Genomic DNA, 26,027 nt, shown 5'->3' on the forward strand with positions numbered 1-26,027 from the left:
TCCAACGCACGCTACCACTATTTTATGAATGAGTATATTCTCTAGGTTTCTGTGATAAACATTCCCCTCATTCATCCGAACATCAATAACTCATGGGGCTTTACAAGCCCTTGAGAAGTTCCCACAAACACACACTAGCTTCCAGTTATGAGGTTGTTGGTTTAGCATTAGGCCAGAAACTGTGTTCGAGGAATCTGGTTAACTTAATGAATACCACACAACCCACAAACGCTACCATAAGTTTTTAGATGTAGAGATCTAAAGCAGGACAAAGTTTCCTTTTACTTGAATGGCTGTTGGACTTATGTTTCTGCTTAGAATACCATTAGTGTACAAATTCATGCAGTCAGTATACTTTATTATCCTTAGTGCATAACACTGGACTCATAAACATATAATATATGAACTTCATGACCACATTTATTGATGTATGCTTCAGGCAAATACTTCCAGCGTTTATAGCTCTTAAATGCATTCCAACAAGAAACATTTTATTGTCGTCTTCAGGCCCCCTAATGAATTTTTCCTAAAATCCCATATAAATATCCAGTAGTGAATGTATACAAGGAGATCAGAGGGGAGGTAGCTGTTTTGCCTACAGTGCTCATAAACATATGACTACAAAATGATCTATGGAGGACACTAAGAAAACAAAGCACTACTTCCAAGCAGAGAGATGAAGTCAAGCCAAGTCAAATAGAGTGCGTACCCACAGACAAAATGTATCAATTTATTGGATCTATATAAAAAGCAACATAATGGGGCAAACAGACCCCCACCTACGCGTTTCGAGCGAAGCTCTTTATCAAGGTGATGAAAAGTCAAAACATGGCCCCACCGGAGCTGGTTAACATTGTGTGTGTGTCCCTATAAAATAGGAGAACGGCAGTACTATGCTTGTTTATTACTAGCCCAAAGTTATTTATTTATCAATTGTTCCCATCACCATTTGGTACTTTTTTCTATGCGCCCATATAAAAGCATTGATACTGTAGGTACAGCAACACTGGTAGTAAAAGAGAGGCCCATATTTACTAAGCAGTCTCCTGCCATAAGACACTTTACAGCCTGACGACTTTAATGGGTTTTAAGGCGCCTTTCAGCGTTGGGTGTCTTGCGGCAGAAGATTGTTTCGTAAATATGGTCTATAATCTTTAATAAACAGTTTCTGCAAAGTGCTGGTCTCCTCTAAGACACAGATACAAAGCAGAGCTCTACTCACACGTTCATAATGAGGCTCTCCATTTAATGTGACAGCCAAGAACAGTGGGAAGCCAGCGTATCAGGTCCCATGTGGACTTTTCATCACCTCTTCCCACTGTTCTTGGCTGTCACATTAAATGGAGAGCCTCATTATGAACGTGTGGGTGGAGCTCTGCTTTGTATCTCTGTCCTAGAGGAGACCGGCACTGTGAAGAAATTGTTTGTCTGTGTTGTGTTGGCTGCACAAGCCGGATTCTCCTCACCTGAGGCCGTTTCCCCGCACTTTGGAACTGTAGTATAATCTTTAATGCCTTTACTGCCAGAGAGCTCTGTAATGCATGTGTCACTGGCCAGAAAAGCTCCATAATCACATGAAAACCAGTATATATCTTGGATTCTGAGTCTACAGTGTGTATTTAATATACATTGAATCTCCTTCTCCTGAGCTGGAGAAGCATTAGGAAGGTAAGAGTTTCGATTGGATACGACAAATCAATGCATGACCTGCATCTGGAGTATTGTTTCAAATAACTTGTACGACGGTACCTCAAAGTTCCTGTTTTGGGCCAGGCAGAGATTTCTAACAGTTTCAGCCACTTCCTCTCCTTTCAAATTCACCAAAGTCAGTTCCTTTTCATAAAGTAGATCGGTCACATACACATTCCCCAAGCTCTCTGCAGATAGAGAAACAAACATTCTCAACATGATGCCCTGAGAAATAACAGGACACATTATAAAAGTGTGTGTGTTTACAAAGGGAGCCATTTTGGAGAGTGGTGTTATGAAGGTAAAGGAGTGCTTAGGACCATTCACACCAAGATCATTTGATAATGCCATTGATGAAGTAGTGTGTCTGTTCCAGTCGTTTTCCTCATACGCCGTAGAAATAATGTGTTAGGTTTCAGGTGGTATAAACCAGTCTCACATTATACGTTTCTTTAATGTGACACAGGCGCTAATAGACAGAATAGAAAAGTTGCGCTGAAAGGAACAACTATCCAGAGCTTCAGAAATAGGTCTTTAAAGCTCCAGTTCAAGCTGTCGTTTAAAAAAAATAAAAAATAAAAAACATTTTTATTCAATATGTGCATCAATACAATCTGCACACTGACAAGCGATTAGCTAAGTTGCCGATCGAACCGTTCTCCTGTAATCGATCGCTGAAGATTCGGCTGGGGGTTCACTAAATGCATCTTGGGTCCTCTTCTGCTGCACTGACAGACAAAGTTCTGTGAGGAAGATCATGTGACCAGACCAGCACTAGATTCAATTGGTTCACTGCTAGTTAGGGCAGGGCTCAAAAAGGTGATGCTATTTCAGAAGGGGAAGGGGGTGTTGCTTTGTAAATGGTTACTATAGGAACAATGCTTGTTACATTACAATACATTAAAAATGTCTTTAAAATAGTTTTTCTTATTTTTTTAAATGCAACAAGTATTTTCTCATAGTACAGAACTGATTAATTAAAAAAAAAAAAAACACATGTAAGATATTGCTTGGACTGCAGCATTAAAGCAGCAATTCACCTGCATTTCATCTAAACCAGGGACATGTCAGTCTTCCCACAGAGAGGCCCCCAGTTCAGTTGCTATGGACCCACAAAGATACAAAGCAACAACAATAAAAAATGGTGCCCAACAACCAATTACCAGCAAAGTTCCCAGCAACGTTCCCCTCACTCACTGATTCGCAAGCATGAAGTGGAACATTTGGATTTCCTCAAGTTGATGGCAGATTTCAGGCCAGATTAAGCAGAGTTTTCCCAGTGATAAGACTAGCATGGTGTCCTTCTGCAGGACTTCCCTAGTTCAAGTTAATGCTAAATAGAAACATCAAGCAGGGGGACTGCTGCTTTATATGGGATGGCTGCTTTATATGGGATGGCTGCTTTATATGGGATGGCTGCTTTATATGGTATGGCTGCTTTATATGGTATGGCTGCTTTATATGGTATGGCTGCTTTATATGGGATGGGTGCTTTATATGGGATGGCTGCTTTATATGGGATGGCTGCTTTATATGGGATGGCTGCTTTATATGGGATGGCTGCTTTATATGGGATGGCTGCTTTATATGGGATGGCTGCTTTATATGGGATGGCTGCTTTATATGGGATGGCTGCTTTATATGGGATGGCTGCTTTATATGGGAAGGCTGCTTTATATGGGAAGGCTGCTTTATATGGGATGGCTGCTTTATATGGGATGGCTGCTTTATATGGGATGGCTGCTTTATATGGTATGGCTGCTTTATATGGTATGGCTGCTTTATATGGGATGGCTGCTTTATATGGGATGGCTGCTTTATATGGGATGGCTGCTTTATATGGGATGGCTGCTTTATATGGGATGGCTGCTTTATATGGGATGGCTGCTTTATATGGGATGGCAGCTTTATATGGGATGGCTGCTTTATATGGGATGGCTGCTTTATATGGGATCGCTGCTTTATATGGGATGGCTGCTTTAAAAAGAAAAATGAACATGGTCTAACAAATTTAAATCCTTCAAATAACTAAGTAATTTGGCCCTCATGGAAGAGTTGACCTTTACACTCAAGCTGGAGAGACAACATACTTCTTCATGTTGTTGAGACCATTTATATGCTCAATGATTCCCCACATATTGGACAGGCTGACCTTTATTGTGGGAGGTGCTTGCTTCCATTTTCAGCAGGTGAAGGACAGTTTGCGTTTGGGTCTTTGCACCACTTCCTTCCCGAGAGAATAGTGTGACGAGGTGGGATTCATTACAGGAAGCCTCCGCCAAAACGCCAGCCTTAAAGGTCTGCAGGCACTCCAGTTGAGAATCCAAGATTTGCTGGTAAGGAAGGATGAGTAAATGTACGTCTAATAATAGTGTAACACAGTAAGATCATGAAACATATTCAGAAATAGATACAGGCAAGACTGCTTTTAATTGATATATCTCATAATCCTCTTCAGGTTCAATATTCAGCAACCATTGAGGTCTTCTGCTCAAAACACTCCCAAGGGATTACTGATTGTTTACAAATCCTTGAATAATTGGGAGACACTGGCAAACGGTGACAATGTATTTGAGAAATACAATAGTCATATTGTTGTTTAATTTTGTAAAATAGCAGCACTGATCAAACCCAATGGGCATAACACCATGATGGGACATATTTACTCGTGGTGCTATTCCATGGGACATCACATATGGTGCCTTCACTTGATGTTGGACGGTGCCTTTGGAATAGCACCACTCTGCACATATTGTGCAGGTTACTATTGTATCCTATGGGAAATCTGGGATATGCTGTAATGCTATGTCAATCCATAGAAAGGGTCATATCTGTAGTTTGCATTTCTATGAGAGGTTCATGGATTTCCATTGGTCATTGGCAAAGTCGGCTTTTATGGAAGGAGAGTCTTAAATAAAGATCTGCCCAGTGGAAATTCGAAGAGTTAAACAAAACTATTTCCTGTCAAGTATAAAATGGATAAAAAGACTATTTCACAATGGTAGTCCAAGACTAGATGAGAAAAGTTTGTGAAAATGATTCCATCTGGCAACATGGCAAAGAAGGGTGTGTAGCCGTGATTGTCCTTTCTTCCATGGAGGGAGGGGGAGTATGTGGTATGATACCTTTTATTGGACCAACAAGTAATTGATATGTTACAAGCTTTCAAACTTCTCAGGGTCCTATACATGATACCTGATGAAGGACCAGGAGCGGTTTGAAAGCTTGTAACATATCAATTACTTGTTGGTCCAATAAAAGGTATCATACCCCCTACTCCCCCTCCATTCTTGTTACTACATCAGGCAACATGTGAAAAAATCCATCTATAAGAGGTTATTTATTCTTCGCTATTAGGTTAGCTAGGTTAATCATCAGTACTAGAACTAGAATATTTACTGTTTTATCCGGGAGAGCAACTGAGCGTAGTGAAGTCAAACTGAAGACTCTATTAGAACACTGGTTCAATTCTTTCCTCTTCCAAACAGAAGTTCCTCTTAGTTCATATGTGGTTGGACATCTTCCTGAAACATCCACCTAGAACCAATATATAAATGAAAAGTAGTCAACAGCACGTTTGTATTCTCATAGAGGATGACTGCATATAATAGCAGCAAATACAGACACAGGGCAGGTTGGAAAGCAGTAAGACTGGAAGAAAAAGGAATGTGAAACTGAATTGTCATGGTTCTCCATTTCATTCTAAGCATGGCCTCTCTGACTCTCTCTGTCTCCAATTCTCAAGACTGTGATTTATTCAGGTAAAGTCAAGTGTGAGCATGCCAGCAGCTCTTAGTCATCTGTGAAGGGACTATCCAACAATCTTGATTTGAATATTGACATGATAACATATATCCATTAGAAAGGAAGCCCTACATTTTACAGTTCTCTTACTGAACAGTAGTAAAATACATTATGCATCAGGGAGATCTGAGTGTTTTAAGGGAGGTATCTCTTCGCAAGATGTCTTTATGTTTGCTACTGTGGAGATCATCATTAGCCTATTATCTGATACTATTAATTTTCATGCTATGATCATTCTCTCATGTGGAAAACATTATTTTATTCCAACCCATTATCCTTTGCCCCTATTCCCCTCATAGTTTTACTTCTCTTTATGGTTTAACCTAAGCCAGGTCTAGCTGACACCTGAATGTATGTGAATACTACAGCTGCTTAAGAAGTAAACTCTGACTATTTAAATCAGGGGTGGCCAACTCCAGTCCTCAAGGGCTATACCCACAGGCCAGGTAATGGTGATATCCCTGCTTCAGCAGAGGTGGCTCAGTCATAATGATTGAGCCACCTGTGCTGAAGCAGGGCTATCCCTAAAACCTGGCCTGTTGGTAGCCTTTGAGGACTGGAGTTGGCCGCCCCTGTTCTAGAGCTTATAGACACAGCTGTGTAGAGACATCGGTATTCCATATGACAGATTTGTTGACAGGTATAATGCGGAGTAATTAATCTATCATTGAAATCATAGCAGAAGGTAATTGTCTGAGAAGGAGAAGACAGTGTACAATGAGACTCTCACCTCTGTAATGGTTCTGCCAGACGATGGTGTATTGAGGTTGGTCTGAAGCACACTCAGAATCCCTCGCTTTGCATTAAGCGCCCAGATCTGCTCTTGTTTTGTCGGACATATCTTTTGAATTTTCCCATCATGAAAGGAAAATTGGAGTGGATATTTCTCAAGGACACCCCTGTTTTCAGGAAAGCTGTGTTATACATTATACTTACGTCTCTTGATTACATATCTCTTGCCCAGATACTGAAACAATAAGTTAACTTACAAGGGGCAGTACCGCATTCTCAATTGTTTTTTTTTTTAACCCCTATTTAGTACAGGGATCCCCCTAAGCCAAATTCCACTATTATCAACCCGGTGGGAATACCAGGTTCCCGAGATACTTACCCGTCATGTTACAGGGTTGAACTCTCCCCCTAGAGGTAACAAAATGGCTGCCAACCCCTTTAAGAAACCAGGAAGTAATACCAGTAACTTCACCAGTAAGCATCTCATGACCCGGAGGATCCCCAGAGCTACAAACCGTGCAGCTCAGCTATGTAAGACCCTCCAGTTTGAATATTGTAAAAAAAAAAAAAAAAAAAAAATGGTGGCTAGTTACTGTAGGGTAGCTTGCTCCTTTAACCCAAAAAAAGAACAAGCCTACCTACTGTAGGCGAGAACAGCCCATTTCCAAACATGGTAGCCTCTTGAAATGGGAACATTAGCTGTATTCATCTGTCTTCACTACATAAAAACAGATTTCCGAGAGCTTGTGATTTATAGTTTTATATCCCTGCTTTCAGGCTTTCTCCATTGCCACAGTAATGTACATTATAGAATGGGGGCCATGGAAACAATGATGCATGAAATGGGATATTGAAACTTTACACAACAAATCCTCTTCAGAAATATATTGCATCAAACACAAGCTACTTCTCAGCACCTTAAGCTTTCAAATTCCTTCCGTGAACCTGATGTCACCGTCGCCTTCAATTGCACATCTTGTAGCTGAAAGGCAAAAACAAAACATCCGCCCAGATTTTGATATACGTAGTCACAATCACAGCATACACTGCTCAGAGAGACAGCTACACAGACATCTCCCTGTAATGCATCAAAGGCCTTTCCAACTTTAACTCTTTGTGTGCCGTTTGACATAGGTGCTCGTAGCTACATCATAATGTAGTTCAGGAGTGGCCAACTCCAGTCCTAAAGGGCCACCAACAGGTCAGGTTTTAAGGATATCCCTGCTTCAGCACATGTGGCCCAATTAGTGGCTCAGTCAACGATTGAGCCACCTGTGCTGAAGCAGTGATATCCTTAAAACCTGACCTGTTGATGACCCTCGAGGACTGGAGTTTACCACCCCTGGTCCAGTTGCTCGCTCCTGTGGAGCGCAGAACGCTTATGTTCTTAACGTTCCGTCATCAGCGACGGAGCGGTCAGGTGACCCCAAGTGCATGAGGGGAGGCGACATCCGGCACTCCAAGGGTTTAATGTATAAATATGTCCATCAGCAACAGTGTTAAAGTAGTGAAATTGCTGGTGGCCTGGGATAGGACAACATGGCCACCGCTGACCTTATTACTATCCAAGTTAACTCCTCCTCCAATGCGCTTTTTTGTGTATATTCTTATTGCTACCAAGTCACCATTCAGAAGGCATTTGGATATTCTCACCTTTGAACACCTGTCAATAAAAGCACATTTTTTTTTGTCTTATAATAAAAGACCCCCCTGAGAGCCATACCAATCTCATTGGGTACAAAGAGTGCACATTTCATTGTCAAACGACCTATATCAGGGTGCTATCATTAGGAGGTACATTTAGAAATCTAAAGTATCGTGCTCTACCTACCAAAGTCTCTAGGCTGCAAAACTCTGACAAAATCAGGGCAAACAAATTGTACTAGATTTGGCAAATAAAATAATCCCATCGCCTTTTATGGGATTCCTTTTTTTTGCTAAATGCTATGCTGTATTCGCATGATTGTTTCACCAGTTCTGCGGCTGGAAGACTTTGGCTAATGGTTTCCATTATTCGACTTTTTCAATTTCAAATCGAAACTGGCTCCAGGCAGCAATGTCTATACTCACTACACCTGATGCATTTCACGGTCTAATGCCACCAACTCGTTTCACTGTTACTTGGAACGACAGTATTCTATGTTTATTTTACCCTGCACTGTCATTGCTTGGTTAGCTCCTATTCATTCTGTATTTTGTTATAGTGTAGGTCATTGATCAATAGCAAAATGTAATGATAGTATTATAATTATTAAAATATCATCCTTAAAGAGATAACTAGTTCATTACACTAATATCTCTAGTACAAGAGGAGTAATGCATGCCACCAAAGTGCTTACATTCTACAAAGGAACCCACCTTTAACATCATATGGCACCTTCCCACTACTTCTATATGAACGCTGCATTCCAACGTAACATCGCTCCGTTCATAAGAACTTCCTTGTAGAAATGTGCTGGTGGCAGTGGAATAACTGTAGCTATAACTGTGTCCCTTTTGGAAAGTCAGCGGACCCGTACCTAGAAAAGAATTGTCATTAGTTTTGTTCATATAGTTTCCATTAGATACAATAAATGCACATACATGGATATTTATTCAATAAAGGAGTGAATACAAATATCCCGTTGTGAGCACATTCTCATGTCTCAGTCAGGTCTGCACCCCTGTCTTTCCCCATTATCTGTTACAGGGGAGGGAGCAAACTTTTTTCCCTGTGCCCCCTGCCGAATGTCCTCCTCTCCGCGCGCCCCCCTCCCTCCTCCTTCTTACCTTGATTCTGGGCGTAATGACGTCTCCAGATGCCGGCTGAATCAAGGTAAGTATTGTTTACACAGGCCCTGCAGCTCCGAAGGCACTTCATTTACCCTGCGCCCCCCGCCGGTAATCTCGCGCCCCCCCACTTTGCGCAACGCTGTGTTAGCATATAGTGCTTCCACTGCAGCCATGTATTCTGGGTAATAATGACATGCAAATGAACAGTGTGTGTGTGTGTGTGTGTGTGTGTGTGTGTGTGTGTGTGTGTGTGTGTGTGTGTGTGTGTGTGTGTGTGTGTGTGTGTGTGTGTGTGTGTGTGTGTGTTTTTTTACTCGCCATAACTTTCTTTTAACCCTGGAGAGACAGAAAATTGGATAATTTGGTCTTAAAAAATAACAGCAACCACATGTACGTATTGTTTAATCGTGTATATTAGATTGGCCCTTTACATTCCTCTTCACACAGGCAATAATGGGCTTTTAATCTTGTAAGAAAAATAACCTTTTAGCTGCGAAAACTCTCTCTGGCAGGATAGAGGTTAATTAATCATGGAACCAAAAGAAAAATGTTTATGCAATAAATCCAGATGTTTTATATTCTCTCTTGGTTTCTATGAAATGTGACAATTATTGTTTATAAGGAAAAAAAATGTCTGTAAATTCACATATGTTCTTGATCCGTGTGCAGACAAATGGGGATTTTATATTAATGGAATCGGGCACATACCCTTTTCCTCTGGGGCTGACAGCTGCTAGCAGATAAAAGTGCAAAGCTGCTAGATGTTACTGCAGTATATACTGCAGTATATACCATTCTGATTCTGCTGCGAAATCAGTACAACTGCTTTTATTAAGCACCAGTTCCACTTCCTTTTAAAATGGAAATCAAATATTTTGTATTTACATAGCTGTATGTGTATACTATATATACTATATGTCTTTTTTTCCCCCTTTCTTTCAATGTATTGGTCTTCTTTAATGTTTAATATAGTTGTGTAAGCATTCAAACAAATAAAGTTAAAGCAGGCAAATTGATTTACCTTTCTGATTTTAGATCTAATATGTATTAGTGGCACTCAAGCACTAACAGACAGAAACTCCCATTTAAGTCACTTTAATGTATATAATGTAATGTAATGTAATGTAATAACCCCTATAATGTATAAACCTTTATTAAAGGCATCTATCATTTGACAGGTTTAGATTTCCCTTACATTAGAGACACTACACTACATTTTCATCAATACACTTCAGCCGTGGTCTAGAAATATATTTCAACTTTCAGATGCATATTTTGGTGACCAGACCTAAAGTAGCTTTACCTAAATACAAACCCAGTCATCCCCTTCCAGTGTTGTACCACGGCAATCTTACATGATATACCTCCTGGTTTGGCCTTTACGTTTTGCTCGGTTCTTCTGAAAAACTCTTGAAATGCTCTTACACTATCTTTGGCTGCACAATTAGAAGTGCGTTACTTATAGATCGTACAAGTACATTAGCAAATTAAGCAATCACCAAGGGACCAACAACTTTAGTGCCCTAACTCCTAATTAATTTATTCTTTCCTTCTATAACCTGGTTTCATGGATTCTAGGTGTAGTTTTATGGATTTATAAATGGCTAAATAGTCATCCCTGATCATTCCTGGGGTTCATACTTATTGATCACACCATATTCTTAGTTTGATAAAGAGGTAGGGAAGAAGGTCCACCAAATATAATCTCATTTAGGGTTCCTAAAAAGATAGCCCCAATTCCGGGACCATAAAGCAGCATACAGTAGGTGAAATTAAACATTGCGAGTGCTCATTTGCATGTCATTACCCAGAATCCCTGTCTGCAATGAAAGCATTGTATGCGGAGTGACTATGGGGGGGAGGCAGAGTTGTTGACCAGTCTCAGACGTGAATGTGCTCACAAGTGGGTTTAAAAAAAAAAAAATCTTTGCTGTGTTCTTATGGGGTAATTGTATATACTGTACTCCTGAAGTGGCCGTTTTCGGACGTAAATCCCCATTGAAGTCAACAAACATTTTTGGCCCAAACTGGCCTCTACGGAGTATATATAATTACCCCCTTAGTTGGGAGAATAGTGTATGCCCTGAGTATAAGAGATCTGACTATATAGATATACAGTATATCAGCTGGGAGAGCCGAACAGTAGAGTTGGAAGTCAGATTTGGGGGCATTGTATAGTTACGTTACAGCAGTAATTCAGTCTAACCAAGGTTGATCTTTTTCCATTACACAAAAATTCCCTGCAGGCCTCTAATCCGCAGTAATAACAACCAGGAAATGCTTCGCTGCAGAATAGCTTTATCTTTTGCTGTTTGAGGTTATAGGAAATGTAGAAAATATAGTGGTTTTGCAGCCGTAATGATTGGCAAAACTCTCTAAAGACATTCCATGCGGCTGGTCAGCATTATTGTGACAATAACTCCTTTTCAATGGAGGCTTCTTCTCAACATGAACTGCAGTTTTAAAGTAAATCATGGGGTGTGAGCCACTGATAATCAGATAACATGCTACCGGGTACAGATTTGCATTACTCCCTAGACATTACACATTGATATTGTATGAATCTGTAGTGGGACGTTTCTTTTATCTGAGTGAGATGGAATCCTTCAACCCAATTGGTAATAAAACTTCAAAGAATTGCATTAAAATAGAATTTGACGGCAGATAAGAAGCAGTTGACCCAACTAATCTGAACATTTTCCTATCTGGTAAATATACCTAATGGGAAAGAGGGGGGAGGGGGAGGGAAGGGGATTGCCCTGCTCAGCTTGTTCCGTAGAGGATATAGTGGTGAGCTAGGTACGGTGCTTGGCTGAGATACGTAAACTAACAATCTACTGAAGAAAAATAACCCAGCTTGGAAAGCACTCGGGTGAGTATATGAATTATAATTAAAAAGAATTTAAAAAGTATTAAAATTACCATAAGGTGAGTATATGAATTATAATTAAAAATAATTAAAAAATTAATAAAAATAATTTAAAAAGTGCTTTCCAAGCTGGGTTCTTTTTCTTCGGTATATCATTTTCCTATCTGCTACTAAACCTCAGACTCTATTTGATCCTAACTTTCTTCTGTATTTAATAACAGAAATCCAAGCATTTTTTTATTGCTTTATTGTATTAGATGCTACCACATACATGTATACTAACGTGTGCTAAAATCAATACTAAGGAGCTTATCCTTTATCCACCGCAATAGCCGATTGGACTGTTTTCAGCCAAAATTTTCCATTTAAGTAAATGAGGCATTTCTGCCGAAAACGCTCCCATTGACCGCTTGGGCTGATATAAAATAAGGCCGAGCTCATACACTCCGCTATCTTGCGAGAGTGCGAGCTCCTTACCTGCCACGCTGCTGTAGCACAAGCGATCTGTACTCACAGTGTTTCACTGTATGGAGGGGGGGGGGGTGGCTATGACATCACAGAGCTGGTTCGCAGTGATTGGCAGAACCGCTCATGTGACGCGGCAGCCGCCTGAAAAGACAACATTTATTGTCTCAGGGCTGTGTGCTGACAACAGACTTCCTGGGAGCAGCAGGATTGCAACGCCTGCATCTGAAGTTTGCCTGGAGAAACCGGAGACACTGGACCAGCACAGTCAGATAAGACTTTCATATATATATTGTTCCCTGATCATTTGTTATATGTTTTTGGACTGGGAACTGGCCTATCCAGCCAGTCACAGATAGTTAGGGCATGTACTGTCTATTTAGTCTCCAAAGTGGAGTAGGTGTGTGTTTCTTTATGTTATGTTTTGCCTTAAAATGCTGTTTAAAGGGACAGGCTCAATAAAGCCATGTTTTAATTTCACCCAAATTGTTCTCCATTAGTGTACCTCTTCACACATCTGTTACATTCCTGTTTTTCTTTTTTTTTTATATATATATATATATATATATATATAAACAGAAAAAGAGAGAGAGAGCGCACGCCCCATAGCATAACACTGTGTATTTATTATGAAAAAAGGAAGGGAAAGGGGGGGGGGGGAGGAATCACACTCACAAGATAAAAATGGTTAAAAGGCAGTTTGTGATTATATCACCACCATCCGGTTCTGTGCTGCGGAATTGCGTCTCTGTGGGCTCCTTCAGGACTGCCAGTAGAAGTCACCGCTCACCGGATTCCTGGGGTGCCGTTTGCCGTCAGATTGCCGTCCAAGAACACAGCTCTCCACTCCGAATGGCCGCCGTATAGATCTCACGCTGGATGTGGCCTCGTGCGTGTGCGCAACGTCGTAATCAGAGTCCCTGCCGCGTTTCGTCACCGCTGGGCGACTTTCTCAAAGGGCTGATAGTGTATGGAATGAAGTCCTGCACATTTATAGCCAGTCCATCGCTTAGCAACCCATAATAGGATAATTGGTTAACCCGTGGTAAGCTGGTGAAGTAGGGCGTAACTAGATGTACTGCACCCTCTTTAAACATATGATTTCAACGACTGACTAAATAAATGGCAGATCATGGAGAGAGTATATATAAAAGTTAACACATTGTGGGAAGGATCTAAAAAACATTATACACATATATGTAACACACTAAATACTCAAATTCATTGCTGATATTATATAAAATACTTTAAAATGATTCAAATGGATGATCTGAACCAATAGATAAAACGAGAAAGCAAAGTTAAAAATGAAATGAAGTAATTAACCCCTGTTGTATAATAAACATTAAATAATAAATATATACAAAAATATTTGAAATAAAATTACACACATAAAAATCACACACAGGGGTGGTAGTACATCTAATAATCATATTATAAATAAAAGATAGTAAGAACTAATAATTCCTCATCAGAACACCATGCATATATAGACAAAATTATGTACACATACATAATTAGCAACCGAAAATTTAATAGATCTACACTACTAAACAAGTAAAAGTTGCACGTACTTATTGCTGGAAAGACAATATATATGTGTATATAGAACATGAGCTAAGAGCAACCTTATGACTCACATGGGCTTATATGCTCCCCAGATACTTGTACATGGATGAATATACTGATGTATATTGACCAATGTGTATCAAATATTTGAACTATTATAAAGTGGGGTGTATATTTCTCTCATATAGATATATAGATTAAAAAAAATAGAACATGATGAATCATGTAAATGTATATTCACAGAGATATTGATGTAACTTAAGATGGAAATCTAGTGAACAGGGAGAGGAGAGAGAAAAAGTATCAAGGGCTATAACTAAATGAAAAATGAATTGCAAAATGATAGGGATGAATGATCAAATGAAACTATAATTCTAATTTAAGATTGATTATAAAAAAAATTTGGAGTAAAAATGTATACATTAAATATAAATGAAAATGTAATGAATAAATGTAGACAATACTGTCAATCATTTATGTGGAAATGAACCAGGGATGGAGGGGGACAGGATGGGGCTAGGGAGGGAGGGAAGGGGGGAATCGGGAAAAATGGGGGAAAGGGATGGTGAGGTAGGGAATGGGGAGAGGGAAGATGGGATGGGGATACACTGCTTACTGATGTGGGAGTGAAGGAAAAAGAGGATTATGGGGAATTGGCAGACACAACTGTTCTCCCTCGATTAGAGCGTAGGAGATCAGACTAGTGTACTAGCATCCAGACACTCATTGAGTCCTCCAGGGGTGAGTGTCTGGATGCTAGTACACTAGTCTGATCTCCTACGCTCTAATCGAGGGAGAACAGTTGTGTCTGCCAATTCCCCATAATCCTCTTTTTCCTTCACTCCCACATCAGTAAGCAGTGTATCCCCATCCCATCTTCCCTCTCCCCATTCCCTACCTCACCATCCCTTTCCCCCATTTATCCCGATCCCCCCCTTCCCTCCCTCCCTAGCCCCATCCTGTCCCCCTCCATCCCTGGTTCATTTCCACATAAATGATTGACAGTATTGTCTACATTTATTCATTACATTTTCATTTATATTTAATGTATACATTTTTATTCCAAATTTTTTTTATAATCAATCTTAAATTAGAATTATAGTTTCATTTGATCATTCATCCCTATCATTTTGCAATTCATTTTTCATTTAGTTATAGCCCTTGATACTTTTTCTCTCTCCTCTCCCTGTTCACTAGATTTCCATCTTGAGTTACATCAATATCTCTGTGAATATACATTTACATGATTCATCATGTTCTATTTTTTTTTCTATCTATATATCTATATGAGAGAAATATACACCCCACTTTATAATAGTTCAAATATTTGATACACATTGGTCAATATACATCAGTATATTCATCCATGTACAAGTATCTGGGGAGCATATAAGCCCATGTGAGTCATAAGGTTGCTCTTAGCTCATGTTCTATATACACATATATATTGTCTTTCCAGCAATAAGTACGTGCAACTTTTACTTGTTTAGTAGTGTAGATCTATAGAATTTTCGGTTGCTAATTATTTATGTGTACATAATTTTGTCTATATATGCATGGTGTTCTGATGAGGAATTATTATTTCTTACTATCTTTTATTTATAATATGATTATTAGATCTCAATGTACTACCACCCCTGTGTGTGATTTTTATGTGTGTAATTTTATTTCAAATATTTTTGTATATATTTATTATTTAATTTTTATTATACAACAGGGGTTAATTTACTTAATTTCATTTTTAACTTTGCTTTCTCGTTTTATCTATTGGTTCAGATCATCCATTTGAATCATTTTAAAGTATTTTATATAATATCAGCAATGAATTTGAGTATTTAGTGTGTTACATATATGTGTATAATGTTTTTTAGATCCTTCCCACAATATGTGTTAACTTTTATATATACTCTCTCCATGATCTGCCATTTATTTAGTCAGTCGTTTAAATCATGTGTTTAAAGAGGGTGCAGTACATCTAGTTACGCCCTACTTTACCAGCTTACCACGGGTTAACCAATTATACTATTATGGGTTGCTAAGCGATGGACTGGCTATAAATGTGCAGGACTTCATTCCATACACTATCAGACCTTTGAGAAAGTCGCCCAGCGGTGACGAAACGCGTCAGGGACTCTGATAGCGCGATTACGTCACTACGATGCTGCGCACGCGCACGAGGCCACATCCAGCGTGAGATCTATACGGCGGCCATTCGGAGTGGAGAGCTGTGTTCTTGGACGGCAATCTGATGGCAAACGGCACCCCAGGAATCCGGTTAGCGGTGACTTCTACTGGCAGTCCTGAAGGAGCCCACAGAGACGCAATTCCGCAGCACAGAACCGGATGGTGGTGATATAATCACAAATTGCCTTTTAACCATTTTGAAGTGAAACTTCTTTAGTGGCACCTATTCTGATAGGGTAAAACGGGAGAGTTGGGGGCGAAATGTGAAATGGAAGTGACGTCACGGCTCCCCCTCCCCCTCCCCCCCACGCCTGCTGTGACATGCGGCGGCGGCGACAGCCGCCGGCGCCGCTCCTAACGGCCGCCGCTTCCCCCACACACCCGCTGTGACATGCGGCGGCGGCGATAGCTCCTAACGGCCGCCGTTACCCCCACACGTCCGTTGCCATGGGTGTAGCAAGATGGCTGCCGCAGAGCTTCCGGTGCTTTTGAGTGAAAGGTGTAGCGGGTCACGGGTGTGGGCCAAGTGGACTCAGTGAGCCGCTGCTCAGCATCTCTCCTCCCTCCCTGCTACCCCTTCCCTGTGTCCCGCTGACTGAATAACGCCCTCAGAAGCGTCCTCACCTCACCCGGGGGCAGCACTCATCATCATGGGGACAGCCAATGGAACTCCGGCTCGGCTGTGACGTCACGCAAAATAAGGCGGGCTTTGTCACTCCATAGCGAGTGGAACGGCTCCTGCTCCGGTAACGGGAAGGGGGGGGGTTGAGTGCGCAGCACCATCAGAAGAGGCATCGCTGCAGCGCTCCCCTCCGAGCCGGCTCCAGCTGACTATGACGCGCTGCCTCCCTCCCCCCGCCGCCACTGCCTCCATGCCGCGATCTGGTAGAAATTGGGGGGGGGGGGAGGGAGGAGATTGCTGAAAGGTGCTGGGGGCAGGATAAGGGTGCTGGGGGGAGGACAAGTGTGCTGGGGGGGGGAGACTGCTGAAAGGTGCTGGGGACAGGAAAATGTGCTGGGGGCAGGATAAGGGTGCTGCAGAGAAAGGTTAAGGGTGCTGAGGGGAGGACAAGTGTGCTGGGGGGGGGAGACTGCTGAAAGGTGCTGGGGACAGGAAAATGTTCTGGGGGCAGGATAAGGGTGCTGCAGAGAAAGGATAAGGGTGCTGGGGGGAGGACAAGTGTGCTGGGGGGGTTTGCAGGACACAGACAGACAGACACACATTGACTGACACACACACACACTGACTGACACACACACACACACACACACTGACACACACACACACACACTGACACACATACACTGACACACATACACACACACACATACACACACACACTGACACACATACACACACACACTGACACACACACACACACACACACACACTGACTGACACACATACACACACACACACACACACACACACACACACTGACACACAGACACACACACACTGACACATACACACTGAGACACTGACACATACACACTCTGACGCACGCACACTCTGACACCCGCACGCACACTCTGACACCCGCACGCACACTCTGACACCCGCACGCACACTCTGACACCCGCACGCACACTCTGACACCCGCACGCACACTCTGACACCCGCACGCACACTCTGACACCCGCACGCACACTCTGACACCCGCACGCACACTGACACCCGCACGCACACTGACACCCGCACGCACACTGACACCCGCACGCACACTGACACCCGCACGCACACTCTGACACCCGCACGCACACTCTGACACCCGCACGCACACTCTGACACCCGCACGCACACTCTGACACCCGCACGCACACTCTGACACCCGCACGCACACTCTGACACCCGCACGCACACTCTGACACCCGCACGCACACTCTGACACCCGCACGCACACTCAGACACACGCACGCACACTCTGACACACGCACGCACACACCCCACTGATGCGCCAAACACTGCCCCTGAATGATGTGCCTATTCCCCCTATCCCTGAATGATGTGCCTATTTCCCCCCCACCCCTGTGAGCTCCCCCACCCGCTCAACATCCATGATGCTGGTACTGCTGCCAATAAACATGACCCCGCCAATCAAATTTACTCATGCTCTATGCAATAATAATATTTTTGTTACTTTATATGATGCTGACAACACACGAAGTTTCACTTACTATGCGCGTGCACAGCACACACAGCTTTTTTTATCCTGTGAGTGTGATTCCTCCCCCCCCCCTTTCCCTTCCTTTTTTCATAATAAATCCTGCAGTGTTATGCTATGGGGCGTGCGCTCTCTCTCTCTTTTTCTGTTTGTAGATATTCCTGGATGTGGTTTATCCCATGTGAGAGCAGCCGGAGACCCCCTTGTCAGCATCATTTACCTCCATTCATGGACTAACATTTAAAGGACTGGTTGGACTTTATTTATTTTCTCTTTTTTGCACTTTTGCACCTCCTTTTTTCACTTAAGGTGTTTGTGTTTCATTATACAGTTTATTGATTATTATGTATTTTTCATTGCATTTTCTATTTTAATATTATCACATTTTGTAATATACATCTTTGCACTATATACAAACAATCAAATTTAATTATTCACTATAGTCTACCAATAAGTAAAACACATACATAAATATACATATATATATATACATATATATATATATATATATATATATATATATATATATATATATATATATATATATATATATATATATATATATATATATATATATATATATACAATGCACAGTAATTCTGCCATTGTTATCCCTCCTTATACCGGATTGTTGCCGGGTCTCTCTGGGCTTTTGCCATACATATTACCTTCTGTGGTTTATATTACAAAATCTAACAATAAAATCCCCAATGTTAGGTATTCGATCATATTTAATCATGTTTATAAGCAATAAGCAATGCACTTCAAAAATACTGGAGACAATTGTGAAAGGTGAGATGCGCTTGAGACACACACGCACCTATGTCCACCTATGTCCCCGCTCCATGCTCCCCGCTCCATCCTATCTCCTTTGGCTCCTGACATCTCTTCCTGGTTGGCTGCATTACCCAGCAGCAGCCAATCAGGATGGAGGGAGCTGCTCAGCCCCCTAGCAACAGCCAACTCTCTCCCTTCTCGGCTAAATTCCACAGGCCCCCCAAGTCGGTCAGGTCACTATGTCCAGAGGGGTATGACCTCGAAGAATTTACTGGACAGAGTTTCTAAATACAGGACATTCCAGTTCAATACTGGACACCTGGTAACCCTACATACAATGCATAATGCCAATAAGAATAAACGTTATTTTAATAGTATTTCAAGCAATGGTAGTCCACCTTCTCCCAGCTCTGTGCTGCACACGTCAAACTTTCTCCATCTTCATTTATTGTAACTGAGGAATCTGGGATTACACAGCTATTTTATATGCACTTACATTACAAATCCGCAGGTATCGTTTGAGTGCCACCACTCTGCTTAGAGTGTAACCTCTCCAGGGCAGGGAAACTAGTATATTCTTTTTCAAGCAATGTGTATTTCATTTTGGAAAGTGCTGAGAGCAGGCACAGAACTCTATATGAGAAGGGAACCATGACGGCAACCATGTTGCAATTAATTTCTACTTTAACACTGGATAAACAAATGTAGGCCTAGAGTGATACAATATATACTATCTCTTACCACCATGAACTTTCAAATACATAACAGGTTTCAACAAAGTACAGGGTGGGAAGAATATTTTAAAGAAAGAGAAGTGCTAGAACAAGAGGTCACACTCTCAAGCTGGAAGGTGGCAGCACAGGTGAAAGGTGAGGAAGTCATTCTTCATGGAAAGGGTGGTGGATTCCTAGAATAGCCTCCCAACAGAGGTGTCAGGGGTTAATACAGTTGGGGAATTCATTCAACAGTCTGTGATAGACACAAGGTTATTCTAAATATGAAGAAAAGCCAAGGATAAAATAAGGTAGAAGGTTTTACAGCAGATAGGAAAGTGGGTAGACCAGCTGGACCAAATGTTTCTTATCTGCCGTCAAATTCTATGTTTTTATGCATAGTACACTGGGGGTAAGACAAATATATATACTGACCTGTACATTCTGACATGCAAGAGCCCTCCTCTCCCAAATTCTGTGGGGTTTCTGTAAAATCAAGGAAAATTAATATTTTAATGTCATAGGTAAATACCTGATACAATCCACTAGGCATGTTCTTGGTTTATTAGCTTTATATTTCTTTCATGCTTACCGGTTTCTACATTACCTTCATATATAATCTAATCAATCATCAAGTTGTTTTATTCCATGAAAAGCAGCATTTTCGTTTTGTAAGAAAAATTACGACCCCGCTAAAATGACATAGTATAATTGTAATTAAAATGGCGGGGGATATGAAGTATTTTAATCAATCTGGTGCTTCAATGGTTAAAATTGGTTAGAAAATGATGTTAAAAATACAAGAAATTGGGTTTGTGACAGGTCAAGACCCTTCCTGTGTCTGTGCTGATCTACAAAGAGGCTTAATTGGGAGGGGGGCTATCACTGATGGCACACTAACAGTGAAATATGTGTAGTTTAGAAGGCTGAGAACGATTGCCAGATCCTTAGCTGTCAGCCTCAAATTAAACTAACATTCTTGAATGATCACTTGTGCCTCACAGAGAGAGGTCACCACTTAGTTGGAGGACTTTATAAAAAAAATGAGGATGTCATGTGACGACATCTATTCTAAATACCAACAAGTACCATATTTGGCATCGTTGCAATACGACTAATCAAATCATACCACACACTGCATGGGTAAGAAGTGCCAAAGACAGAGAATGGTTTGTCCTGCAAAAATAGGCGTTAGGCTGCCAAAGTTTAAATGCAGGCGTGTATGTGAAGTACACAGACATAACAGTGAAGATGACGTCTGTCTAAGTATTAGAGAAATTAAGTTATGAGGCCCTTTATTTATTCAGTCAAGACTTTTTTAAGGTTAAAAGAAGTTGTTTTTTTTCTAAGTCTTAAAAATGTCAGGAGAGCAGATTTACGATAGTGGTGGGTGTCACGAGAGAACAGACAATATATAGAATAACCGGGCCAAATTGTCCAAGACTAGGATATAGTAAACTGAATGAGTTTATTTCCTATGAGCAGAACAGACAATACATCAAGCAAATAACATTACAGAAATATTTACACTTACTGAGGTTGGACAAGAAGATATTCAGCCGAATAGCAGCTCCTTAGTTGTTATAGGTCAAGACAAGCACAGGAATAAGGGGTGCAAGCAATTATATAGACGCAGAACCCCATTCCTAACATGGCAGTTCAGTTATTGGTGAACAATTACCTTGTCCCAATCACAGGTTGCCAGGTAACGCGAGAAACTGGGTTTACCCAGCCCCTCATTAATACACCCCTCCCCTGTAGCTACTTGGCACGCCCATTTATAAAAAAACTATGATCTGATGCCTTCGTTGCCATCCTGTCTAGCAAAAATGCTTATTGGGCAGGGGTCTTTCATGTAGGGTGTTACGTTTGACAGGTCACAATGGTTAGTACCCATCTGTGAGAGCTGGCTGCATATGCAATGAGGCGACTCACCTCCATTGATGTACAGGCCTTTTCTTACCTCTGAGGAACTTCTCCACAACAAAGCCTTTCAAGTAGCCTCCTTTGATTGTACAATTACATATCAAAGCTGCCATTTGGCAAGCTTCCAAACCTATATCCAAAGTTATAGTAAAAACAGTGATAACTCAACTATATTTCACATGTCATAAATCAGATTAACGATATGTATGCAACCTGTGTTCGTTGCATAGGAAAACATGTCCAAATTGAACCTTCGTAGCATGTATATAGCAAAAGTTATCATTTTTTACACTTTATCCATTGTCAAGGATAAAATACAATTCTCCCCCTCCCTCCATGTTAATACATAACATAGCAATTAATTCTGCTGAAGCGGGGAAATGCAGATCCACATATACACAATATGGTTAACCCTTTCCCTCCTGACATGATTTATACACACATAGTAATATAACACAGACTGCTGGGGAAATACATCTGAGACCTGGGGCCATTCTGCTGAAGCAGGGGGATGCAGATCAACATATACACATCCCATTAACCCCTCATACCCTGATCATGACAGTGGGATTTATGTGTTTCAATGCAGAAGGTCAGGGGCATTAATGTTGGCATGTTTGAATAGAAAATCAGAATTCAACAGAGGTGTTTTGGACAGTGTAAGAGATGTGGGCAGAGGTATGCAATGGAGACCTTTTTTAAGGTGAAATTAAAATAAGGCTTTATTGCACCTGTCCCTTTAATACAGCAAAACATATGAAAACAACAAACGCCTATCCCTGTTTAAGGGCTAACTTACTTCCCCAGTCCCTTTCTCCAGGACTCGAGGGATAATCCCATTACCACCCTATTCCCCAAAGTCTCAAGAGATACCTTAAAGCAGGTGGCCCTTCATGTCAGTCTCTGGTAGGTTCCTGGGTCCCCTGTGTCCAGGAACTTAGGCCTTTGGGTGTCTTGATTTCAGCAGAGCCTTTCTGTTCAAGACCTCTTTCCTCTTGTCAGCACCCTTGTGTACTGAGGAAAATCTCCTTCCTGTTTCTGGGAACAGGCTTTTTCACAGAACTGTGATTAGGCAGGTGGAGTGGTTGATTGCACACCTGCAATCAACAGGCACACTGCTGGATTAGAGGCAAGATTCTTAACAGGGATAAGTCCCTGTTACATACCTCCCCTGTTTGTGGGAAGCTCGGGCTTACCATGGCCAAAGCCCATCCTTCCACTCTCATTCGAGATATCTCTGTGACTTGAATGAGAGTGGATGGAGGAAGAGAACCCTCAGTCCCGCTGGGATTGGAGTCCTTTCTCCAGTTTATTCGTGTCTCCTCCCAAAGGTGCTTGAGATCAGCACTCCTCAGTCGCTCGAGGAGGACTTTTTCTAAGAATAGTCTTTTTACTGTGTGTGCGGTCATGAGATTTCCCTCGCGTCGGGTGCTCCTCTTATTGTAGGCAGACTGTATGGCAACAGTTATAGAGCGTTTAAGAACAGCCCTTTTGAGTTTTCCGCTCTTGAAGCTTTCTCTCTGCACTTTTTCCACTCAATGGAGTTGCTAGCTCAGGTTCTTTGGGATTGAGTTGCAATTTCACATCCACTTCCAGAGAATGTCCCATCTTTTCAGCTTCATCAGCTAAGGATTATTCTGGTTTTGATTCTGCATGTATACCTTTTTTTGTTGCCTGTTCGGTGGCTGAAGGTTTAGCTAGTGCTTGTTTAGGTGGTTCAGACTTTGCAACCTTGTTTGTTAGGCGAGCGGTGCTCCCAGCTCTCACTGTACCCTTTTTCCTTTGGGTTTTTGTTGCTGTGGGATACTGATGCTTGTTCAGGGTCAATACTTATCCCTGTAGTACTGTAATCTCATCCACGAGAGATCCCTGTTTTTTGAGTGCATCTTGCAAGTCTCTTCTCAGGGAATTTATCTGCGCACTTTGCTTTCTCTGAGTTTGTATCAGTGTCTCCTTCATATTCTGGAGCTCTGTAATTTTTGTCGTCAAGGTTGCCGCTACGTCTGTTTTCTCCTTGGTGTACTGACTCAAGGGGATGGACTCAAGACTCTCTGTCTCTCCAACTCTTGCTACAGTTTCTGGGCCTTCTCCCGCTCATACAGTCACCTGATCTCTAAGCTCCGCCTTCAGCGAGGCTCTGGTGACATGCAGCGTGGCCTTTAGCTCCTCATACTGCTCTGTGGGGACGCACTGGATATTCAGACGTTCCTGCAGCGCTTGTACCTCTTTAGCAGTCCGCAGATTTTCTTCCTGCAGAGTTCGCTGCTTCTCCTCGGTATTCTGGAGGTGTGTATGCAGACCTTGTAGTTGGTTCTGCAGTCGGTGCTCTGCTTCAACCTTTTCACCTTCCAGAAATTTCTTTTTTTCCAACTCGTGGAGCTTTTCATTCTTTCCATTGACGTGGTCTGTCAACTCAGAATTTTCTTTTTTTAGTCTTAAATTTTCTCTTTTTTCAGTCTCTGTAATATTCAGGCCTCCTTGTAGTCCGCCTTCCATTTTCGCACCTCTGCTTGGAGACTGACTGTCTCCTGGCGTGAGACTTCCGTCTCTAGGTTAAGGGTCTTAGGCCTCGGTCCCGCTGCGCTCGTTTGCGCGGGCGGCCATGTCGCGAGTTCCCCACCAGCAGGGAAATCCTGCTGAGCCGGTCCCTGTCCCCCCTGGCGGCACAGAGCACTACACGCTGTGGCGCGTCAGCCGCTAGGGGACACAAGAAAATGGTGATGTCTAGCGTTGACGCGTCACGTGGTGTGGCTGTGAGCCAATGGGGAGGGGAGGCTTCGGGAGGAGGAGAGGCTTCGGGGAGCTGGGAGGTATGGAGTGAAAGCAGCGTGAGTGCCTGTCTGTGTGTGTGTCTGAGTGCGTGCATGCCTGTGTGTGTGTATGTGCGTGCCTGAGTGTGTGAGTGCCTGCCTCTGTCTGTGTGTGTGTGTGTGTGTGTGTGTGTGTGTGTGTGTGTGTGTGTGTGTGTGTGTGTGTGTGTGTGTGTGTGTGTGTGTGTGTGTGCTTGAGTGCCTGCCTGTGTGTGCGTGCGCGTGTGTGTGTGTATGAGTGCGTGAGTGCCTGCCTGTGTGTGTGTATGTATGAGTGCCTGCGTGTGTGTTTAATACTTACCATCAGCAGCTCCAGCCCGAGTCCGTGGAGGGGAGAGTAGCGGGTCCCTCCGCTCAAGCCACGCCCCCCTCCCTGTCAAACCTCCCACTCCCGCCCACCTCCCGCTCCGGCTCCCGCTCCCTACAGACCGCATATCGCGGTCTGTGTATGTCAGCGCACCGCCTGTCTGCAGTGCAGTGCGCTGACTCTGGGAGCGGGGCCTTAGCCTTAAGCTCCTTCTGAGAGACTTTGAGATCTATATTAAGATTGACAATAGTTTTTTTTTAATTGTCCAGCTCCTCAGCGAGACTGTGAAGCTCCTTTTTGGAGACTTCCAGTTTTGTGTTGCAGCTGCCGATCTCGTGGTGTGAGGCATCCAGTGCTGTGCGGAGTGTATGAACCTCCTTCTGGGATATGTCCACCTCTGTCCGGACACTGTTGACCTCTTGTTGTGAGGCATTCAGTCCTAGGCGAAGACTGTGAACCTCTTGCTGAAAGACTAATCTCCTTCAGTACCTCTTCATACTTCCGCTTCAGCTTAGCCATCATTTTATCGGATTGGCTCTGCTTTTCCACCATGGTGGCAATAGTAATGTTTGCAGCATCTAGCTCAGACTTGAGATTGTCCAATTCTGTTCCAGATTCAGAGTACATTGCGAGAACTGTCTTCTGTAGCTCAGCATTATCTTCCATCTCAAGTTTCAATTGTTCCCGGAGCAGATCACAGTCACGCCTGGCAATTTTCAGGGCATTTTCAGAGCTGGTCAAGGGATCGCCACTCATTGGTTCTGGCTCCGCTTCCCTGGTATGGTTGGTTGAGGGTTTCTCACTATTAGCTCCGGACAGACACTTCTTTGGGGTACACGACATCTGCCTTGGGCCCTCTGGATATTCGGTCATCCGAGGGACGGATTCTCCATTTTCTCTAGGCTGCAGGGCATCTCGGACCCCCTTTCTCTCCGCTGGATCTGCGGACGTGTCTGTTCCTTCCACGGTAAGTGAAGAACCGCTTTTCTTTTTCTGTCTTTTTGTTGTGGATGACTCCGTCCCATCAGGAATACTGGGGTCTCCGTCTTAATTTGAAACTTCAGCAGCTTCATTGCATACGCCAGGTTTTCCTTGCAGTTGCGCTAGCTGACAGAAATATTCGGTGATCTGTTGCTCCCGCTCTTTCTCCTGACGATCATATTCGTCATCAAAGGGGGCGGTCTTTTCGGTTCGTACCGAGTTCAGGCACCTCCACCATTCTTGGGGTGTTTTGTGGGTGTGACT

The 26,027-nt window shown here is 42.5% G+C and overlaps 1 protein-coding gene across 2 annotated transcripts in view; it reads right to left on the minus strand.

The window, feature by feature from the left end:
• Positions 1-26,027, minus strand: part of LOC142463092 (uncharacterized) — a 291,163-nt gene that overhangs the window by 245,448 nt on the left and 19,688 nt on the right. For both annotated transcript variants that reach the window (XR_012787370.1, XM_075565366.1), the window contains exons 2-8: positions 20,175-20,225; positions 8,584-8,744; positions 7,143-7,207; positions 6,224-6,392; positions 5,089-5,226; positions 3,842-4,022; positions 1,750-1,877 (exon numbers count right to left, since the gene is read on the minus strand). Coding sequence is in view for 1 of the 2 variants with exons in the window: in XM_075565366.1 (XP_075421481.1) it covers positions 1,750-1,877; positions 3,842-4,022; positions 5,089-5,226; positions 6,224-6,392; positions 7,143-7,207; positions 8,584-8,744; positions 20,175-20,225 (893 nt within the window). In the remaining variant the exon portion in view is untranslated. The remainder of the gene's footprint in view (positions 1-1,749; positions 1,878-3,841; positions 4,023-5,088; positions 5,227-6,223; positions 6,393-7,142; positions 7,208-8,583; positions 8,745-20,174; positions 20,226-26,027) is intronic.

Source organism: Ascaphus truei, chromosome 11, assembly GCF_040206685.1.
Source record: "Ascaphus truei isolate aAscTru1 chromosome 11, aAscTru1.hap1, whole genome shotgun sequence".
In the NCBI taxonomy this organism is placed as follows: domain Eukaryota; kingdom Metazoa; phylum Chordata; class Amphibia; order Anura; family Ascaphidae; genus Ascaphus; species Ascaphus truei.